Below are 8,475 nucleotides of genomic sequence, written 5' to 3' on the forward strand. Positions count from 1 at the left end.
ATGCGCACCTAGTAATGCCTCAAAGATAGTCCCAAGGTTGTAAGAATAGGGCATAGGAATGGACAGAAGTAATGAAGGAGGAACAATTTTGGAGAGCCAGATAATGAGCTTTGTTTTGGGATGTGCAGAATCACAATGGCACTGTGGAGACATCAGGAGGAAATTGTGGTATAGCGAAAAGAGCACTGAACTTGGGGAGACCTGGGTTCAAATACAACTTCTTCAAACTTGTGTGACGAGGCTAAGTCACAATATCTCTGAACCTCATCTTTTTCTCACCTTTGAATGTGATAACTCCTATGTCATAGGGTTGCTGTGAGGAATAAATTCAAGAGACAACAGGGAGCCTTTGAAGGCTTTTGAGTGGGGAGACACCAAGGTCAGATCTGTGCTTCAGGAATATTAATTTGGCAACCACATGAAGGATGGATGGAAAAGGGAAAAACTGGAATCAGAAAGACCAATTAAGAGGCTAATACAATAGTCCAAGTGAGGTGATGAACTAGGGTAGAAGCTGTGTATAGGCACACCTCATTTTATTGTGCTTTGCAGATACTGCATTTTTTTTTTAAATAAATTGAAAGTTTGTGGCAATCCTGTATCAAGCAGGTCTACTGGAGCTATTTTCCCAGTGGCATGCGCTCACATCATGTTTGTGTCCCATTTTGATAATTCTCACAATATTTCAAACTTTTTCATTTTTTAAAAAAACCAAAAAAATTTTTATTAATTTATTTTTAGTTTTCAACAATCATTTCCATATGCTTTTGAGTTTTAAATTCCCACCCCTATCCCCTCCTCCTGCCCCAAGACGATGTGCAATCTGACATAGGCTCTACATATACAAAACTTTTTCGTTATTGTATCTCTTGTGGTGATCTGTAATCACTGATCTTTGATGTTGCTAGCGTAACTGTTTTGGGGTGCCACGAACCTCATCCATATAAAAGACAACGAACTTAATCAATAAATGTTGCATGTGTTCTGACTACTCCATCCACTGGCCCCTCTACCATCTTTCTCCCTCTCCTCAGGCCTCCCTCGTTCCTGAGACACAAAAATATTAGAAAATATTACATAAACTTAGTTGATAAAGCAGCAGCAGGGTTTGAGAGGGCTGACTCCAATTTTGAAAGATGATCTATTGTGGGTAAAAATGCTATCAAACAGCATTGTATATCACATAGAAATCTTTCATGAAAGGAAGAGTCAACAGATGCAGCAAACTTCATTGTTGTCTTATTTTAAGAAATTGCCACAGCCACCCCAATTTTCAGCAACCACCACCCTGATCAGTCAACAGCATTGACATCAAGGCAAGACTCTCCACCAGAAAAAAGATTTCAATTCACTGAAGGTTCAGATGATAGTGAGCATTTTTTTTTTTAGCAATAAAGTATTTTTAATTAAGGTATACACATTGGGTTTTTTAGAAATGATACTATTGCACACTTAAAAGACTACAGTATAGTGTAAACATAACTCATATATGCACTGAAAAATCAAAAAATTCATGTAACTCGCTTTATTGAAATATTTGCTTTATTGAAATATTTGCTTTATTGCAGTGGTCTGGAACTGAACCCACAATATCTCCGAGGGATGCCTGTACACAGAAAGAAGGAAATTAGTACTAAAGATACTGTGGAGGTAGGTTTTATAAGATTTGTGAACTGACTAGATACAGAGGGTAAGGGGAAGTTAGTCAGTTAGTCAATTAGCATTTATTAAGCACCTACCATGTGCCAAGTTCAGTGCTAAGTGTTAGATGAACTTGTGTGATTGAAGGATGGTGGTGGTGCTCTCAACAGAAATGTGGAAGTTTGGCAGAGAGATGAATATGGAGAGAAATACACCAGGTTCTAGTCTGAAAATGAAGAATTTGAGATGTGAATGGGACATCGAGTAAATGTCTAGCAGGCAAGCTGGTAACATGGGACTGGAGTTGAGGAAAAAGATTAAGGCTGGATGAAAGAAGACAGCAAACTTAGTACTTTGTAAACCTTAACGGACTGTTTAAATTTCACCTATCATCTGGATCAGTCAAGCAACAAGTATTTATTATATGCCCAGTATATTCCAACACGTTTACACAGTAGGAAGAGGTGTCATGTAGGAAAATGAAGATGCTGTTATGGAAATCAAAAGACAACAAAATCTTTTGAGAGTCAGAGACTGCAAAATAAGAGTGCAGGGAGAGGAAACCTTAGGACAGACCTCTGGGGAATGCCCACATTAAGAAGCTGGTAAGAGAACGAGAATCCAAAGAAGTCATTAAAGAAATAGGAAAACCAATAATTTTTTGTAAATTTTTTACTTTTGAAAACTAAATTATATTTTCTCAATTCAATTTACATACAACCAGGTTTGTGAAAATAACCATTTTAATAGCTAATACCATTTTAAAATGTGCAATAGGAGCCCTTGACTCATTGCTAGTGCTTTTATTAAAAATTAAACTGTTTCATGATAATGTCAATATTTGCTCAACATTCACCTTTCATTGCAGCTAATCACAAAGTGTGCTGCACAGGCCACAGTCATTCCTGCCTCTACATCACTTCTTTTACCTGGCATGCCCACCTTGCTCTTCTCTGTCCATCCTCCAGGCTGGAGCTAAAGTACTTGGTGGAGAAGCATGATACATTGGAAAGGATGAGAGATTTATAGTAGATGAACTAGGTTCAAATCCTGGCTATGCCAGAGTGACCTTGAGCAATGTACTTAGCCACTCTGGGCTTCAGTTTCCTTATCTGTAGAAAGGAGGTAGTTGGACCAGAGGTTCTGAGGTCTCTTCCAGCTCTAAATCTAAGATATCATGACCTCTCCCTACAGGTAGAGGTTGTTGATTGCTCGAGTTCTTCCTCATCTTTTTCTTGGAGTTTCCACAACCTTACTGTCTCAGACTGGACTGGACAGTGTCCTGCACTCTTCTCTGGATATTTTATACTTGTGAATCAGTCTTCTCCACTTACACTGTGATGAACCAGTGCAAGAACTTTTACTATGTCTTCTGGTCCAGTCCTGAGCACAAGGCTAATTATTCTGTAAAGACCAGAGTGGGGCAATCAGAATGGTAAAGGTCCCTGAGTTCATGTCCATGGGGATCAGCATCTTGGGGATGCTTAGCTTGGAGAAGAAAAGGCTAAGAGGAAATATGAGAGTTGTATTCAAGTTTCTAAATGGCTGTCACGTGCAACAGATATGAGACTTATTCTTTTTTGTCTCTAGAGAGTAATGAGTAGAAGTTGCAAAAGGGAAAATTTAAGCATAAGGCTAGGAAAAGCTTTCTAATAATTAGAGCTGTCTCAAAGTAGAATGGGCTGCTTTGGGAAACAGGAGGTTTCTCCTCATTGAAGGTCTTCAAGCAGAGGCTAAAAAACCACTTTGGGACTCTCAGAGTGAGGATTCCTTTTGTGGATTTAGGAACTAGATGGCCCTTCTAAATCTCAGATTCTATGAACACCACAATCTGAAGACTTAAAGTTACAGGTGACACAGGGGCAATGGAGTGATGCATGGTGGGTAGAAAGATGCTCCCAATGATGAACTATACAAAAGAAATGGTTTAAGGGCTCTCATACAAGAAATGACTGGAAAAAGTAAATTGGCATGTGATACATAACAGGTGCAAGGGATGGATAGCTTGATTGCCGCACTAATAAATACAATTTTTTTAAAGGCCTCTTATTGTTAGGTAGAAAGCCTCTGCAAAGGCTCTGAAGGGGAACACAAAGATTGGGAAGGAATATAAGGGTTGCAATCTGTATTGCTGGAAAGAATAAACATATTGGGAACATATTCACTACATTATTGAAGAATGTTCTTCATTTTCACATGTGCACAAACACTTCTTCACTAATTCAATGACATACTGCTTAAACAAAAAAATCAAACTGTCTTTACTGTTCCTTTTTCCTTGTGCTTCAAATCTTGCATATAACAACTTACAGGAGAGTAATAAATGTTAGTTTTATTTTTATTACCGGTGTATAATACTGCCTATAAGACCTAGGAAGGTGGTGATATAGTTTTTAAGTTATCTACACATACCTGTGAAGTTAGAAAGAGATAAGACCTTAGAGACCATCTAGTCTGAGGACTAGGCTGACCACTCTGAAATGTTTTTGTGCAGAACTTACCTACAGCTGGGTTCTTGAATCTCCACACCTTTTTAAGCTCAATTTTGCTTTGATCATTAATACATATGTAATTTAACAACTTCAGCCCTGGAACTTCATGCTGACTGAAGAGTATAAACAGGCAACTTAATTTAACTTTTAAATTCTCATACACTGTTCTAACCAGACAAGCCTTTGAGGATCAGATCCTTAAATAAAGTTTTAGCAGATAGTAGTTTACTATGAAAATTTGTAATATGCTCCACAATCTGTGACTGAAGACTGACACTTTACTTCTGTAAGCTGCTGGTGCTTACTGCCATCATATGGCATCAGTAAATCTGACTAGGACTGGAAGCCACTATCAGGTTAATTCATTTTTTACACCCACATTCAAGGCTGCAATTGCCTAATATTTGAAAATAAAAGAATGAAAATTTTAAAGCAACCAAAACTGTTTTTACTGCCAATTCATAAACAATAAGCAACTCTACTTTTACTTCCAAAAAAACTTTTTAATTAACTTCCCCACCCTTCCCACCTTGCTCCCCTACAAATCACTAAGTTTTGATGACAAGTTCTGACATAATTTCCAAGATCCACTCCAAAGGAAGCAGTTCTAATTAAATACAACAATGAATCCTCCCCAAAGATGCTGTTCAACCAATACCTCTGAATGATGCTCTAAACTTCCATTGTCTGATCCAGAGTGCTGCTCAATTACATCATCTTCAACGTCTGACCCTGAATCCCGTTCATCCTGTACTGGGGTAGCTCCACCATCATCTGCTCAAAAACAAAACAATAAAAATCCCACTTAAAGGGTAAGATCGATGATGTCTTGGGCTACAACTAAGATTAAGTTTAAAGTATAGCCAAAGGTTGCCACTAGCAAACAGCATAAGGACATTACATTTCTACATTAGATTTGTATTAAAAATGTTATATATGTCATATAATGACAAGTAAAACAATGACTAGTAACCACATCAATATGATGAGAGGTATGTAGAACTTAGCAAACATCAATGGAGAAGCCAGGGAGCAAGTGAAAGATCTCTAAACATCACTCCTATTTGGCTAACTAGATCATACTACACTTCATGTTGAAAATCAGATCTCATTCTGGTAGACCCTAAAATACAGCATGGCAAAGTAATCCACAAATATGAAGGTCCATATAAAGGACCACACCTCCAAATACTAATTTTGCACATGAGAGAACTGAAGTGCTGATTTAAAAAAGTAAATCAATCTACACTTACAAGTACTTGGTTATCAGGTGAAATAGGTCACAAAAGTTAAATATAACATCTCCAAATATTAATTTTGCACATGAAAGATCTGAAGTAATCATTTAAAAAAGTAAATCAACCTACAAGTATTTGACTATCAGGTGAAATAGGTCACAAAAGTTGCTATCTACGTAGCTTTCAAATAAAACTTCTAGATATACTCCCAATCATAATATAGATACACTAGCTTGAAAAGGATTTTTTACTTTCAACATCTATTTTGCCCCTGACCACCATCAACCTATAATTTTTTTTTAGTGTTCAAAGATCCATCAGCAATCACAATGAACATCTTTAGAGACTTTAGGACCACCCAACTCAAAAGCCATTGATCCTATCTGGGATACTTACAACATAAAGAATACTGGTAAAAACAGATTAAAATATTTAGTAATCCAAGTTGTAGTATGAACATTAGAAAGCATTAAAGGAAATAACATTTAAGCATTCCTTACTACTTTATGTTGATAAGCATATTTTGCCAACTATTTGCTACATGGTCTTACTAGTCAATCTAAATCGAAGGCAGGATCAAATTTAAACTATAATTCTAAAGCATTAATTAGTCACGTCTGGGGCAAAGAATTCCCACTGGGGCTAACCAGTGACATCAGATACCACCAGTAAACCCAAGACATAAAAATGGAAGAAAGAAAAGAATTATTAAGCAAGACAGCTAGAAAGAGGAAGAATAGAAAATACAAGCACTATGAGGCAGGCTCTCTTTCTCCTTCCCTCTTTTTCTTTTTTGGTCTTTGAATCCTTAGTTCCTAGCACAGTGCCAGGGATATAGCAGGTTTGTTTAATGAAGGATGAGGAAAAAAAATTACAGTATGTAGTGCAAAATGTCACTAACAACTAAATGCCACTTGGGAGTCACCTTTGATCTAGAACATTTACTGAATACAAGTAGAACAAAACCACATTTCCAAAATGTTCACTGCCTAAAATCTAAGAAACTTCCTAATGGGAAAGGAATTCAAAGAGTTTATGCTATTTAAAGATTAATTTAAATATCCTTTAGAGACCAACTAGTACTACCTAATAATTTTTACAGATGAATAAACTGAGGTTCACAAAATACAGTAAGAACCATCAAGGGTACTAAAACCCAAGTCTCCTGATCTAGTCCATCGCCTTTTTAACACACCAAACAACTTGCCCAACGTCCTGAAGCCTAATTTAGAACTTAGGGTTTTGGTCACTGGACAGCTGTGGCCATCAGTTTCCTTACTTCTCCAAACCTTCATTTCCTCATCTGTAAAATGGGCTTAGTACTGTTACACTATTCAACTCAAAGGACTTTTGTGAGAAAAACACTCAACAAAAACCAAATCCTACACAGGAGTGAGCTATTTTCTGGCAGATGCTTTGGTTACCGACTCTGCAGGCCATCTGAGGATCTCGGTGGCAAGAAGAGTTGCAAGCTCGGTGAGTCGCAGGCCCGGGACACTGCTCTGAAAAGATACACCAAGTGCGGATTCCCTCGGATTGGCAACTCTTTAGCCAAAAAAAACTGACTCTGAAACTGACAGCGTCTGCTCGGATACCTAGTGTGTCCCTTCCCGGGTTTCTCCAGCTCCGGAGACCGGCTTTACTCTGGGGGAGAAGTGGTCTCACCGTAGGCAAACAACGGTCGGTCGGTCAGCAAGCATCCATTAGGCGCCGACTGTGTGCCGGCCACTGTCCCGAGCCCGGGGGCGCGATCTCCGCTCCCTGCTCCGCCAGAATCTCCTCTTTTCTCCCAGGGTTGTTCGGAGGCCCCGAGGATGGGCCCAAACCTGGATGAAGACCCTCCCCAGGGCAGCACAGGAAGTTCCCCGGGGAGCCTGCCCTTCGCCCCCTCTCCAGCCCCTGCCATCCCCGGGGCCTCCTCACCTGACTGGTCGCCGCTGTAATACTCCATCTCCATGGCGGGCCCGGGCCCGAGGTGGGCGCCTGCACCGGGAGGCTCCGGGCCCCCCGCGCCGCGCCCCCCGCCTCCTCCCCGCTACCGACCCCCTCTCTTCCCCTCCCGGCTCAGCCCGGCCTGGGGCTCAGGAGGGCGCCTACCGGACCCCGAATCAGAGTGGGGGTCCCTGCGACCTGCAGCAAGGCGGGACACAGAAGGGGCGGGGAGGCTGCCGGGAACCTCCGGGAGAAAGAGCCGACGGCTGCCTAGGTCCGGCCTAGTGTGATTTGTCCCCCAGCCGGCGGGAGAGAGGCTTCCCAGCAGCACCTCCGTGACCAAAATGGCGCTTGCCCAAGACCCTCAAAGGGATCTAGTGCGCAGGAGTCGCGACGAGTCAAAGGGCCAATGAGCGGCGGGAGACGGTGGCTGCGGAGGGTTTTCGAGAACGGGCGGAGGAGAGCATTGAAAGGGGGTACTCCGATTGCGGGCCTAAAAGGCAGAGCTTCATTAGCTCCCGATACGACCCGAGTGCGTACCCTGGGATGGCGGTCTGGCCTCCTGCTCCGACAATCTCAGGCTTTGTCGTCGTGCGTTTCTAAACCACTCTATTCCTGAAGGGGTAGGTGGCGAGCGGCTGGGACTACAGTTCCCAGCATGCAACAGTGTGCCGGAGGACTAGTACTTCCAAGCATGCCCCAGGAAACGCGGAAACTTCAGCTCTCCGCCAGCGTAGTCGGATCTCAAAGTTGGCAGTGTGAACGTTTTCTACCATTATTCTTTTTTAAAAGAACAAACTTGTCTCTTTATTTCGAGAAATGTTTTTAGGGCGGCAAAGTGAGCCCTTCTCTTAAGGCCTGAGATTTGAAACAGGGAGGGGCTGTCTAGTCTCCTTTCTGGCTAGGCCTAAATTCAGCTCTTCGCCCGGCACTCGTCTTTCTGCCCTCTGATTGGTAGAACTCGGTGGGAGCAGAGACCTTTCGGAAATGTAGTCTGGCTGAACCCGGGCAAGAAGGGCAAGCGCGCGTCAGACAAAGCTTGGCCGGGGCTTCTGAACCTTTCCGTTTTCTGGACTCATTGCGGGGGAAACCAACCATCCAATGAGTTTTTAAAAAGTCAATTTCTGTCGGAAGAGGAAAAATAACAATCCAACGATTTTTTTAAAAATAAG

The 8,475-nt window shown here is 41.5% G+C and overlaps 1 protein-coding gene across 4 annotated transcripts in view; it reads right to left on the reverse strand.

Moving 5' to 3' along the window:
* Window positions 1–7,373, reverse strand: part of IWS1 (IWS1, SUPT6H interacting protein) — a 33,908-nt gene extending 26,535 nt beyond the window's left edge. The window contains exons 1-3 of one of the 4 annotated variants that reach the window (XM_027854692.1): window positions 7,037–7,288; window positions 6,796–6,873; window positions 4,792–4,907 (exon numbers count right to left, since the gene is read on the reverse strand). In XM_027854692.1, coding sequence (XP_027710493.1) covers window positions 4,792–4,907; window positions 6,796–6,873; window positions 7,037–7,277 — 435 coding nt within the window. In that variant the 5' untranslated portion in view covers window positions 7,278–7,288. The other 3 variants (XM_027854694.1, XM_027854693.1, XM_027854695.1) reach the window with 3 other exon arrangements.
* Window positions 7,374–8,475: the final 1,102 nt, after the last annotated feature.

Source organism: Vombatus ursinus, unplaced genomic scaffold (assembly GCF_900497805.2).
Source record: "Vombatus ursinus unplaced genomic scaffold, bare-nosed wombat genome assembly UNPS02010548.1, whole genome shotgun sequence".
NCBI lineage: Eukaryota > Metazoa > Chordata > Mammalia > Diprotodontia > Vombatidae > Vombatus > Vombatus ursinus.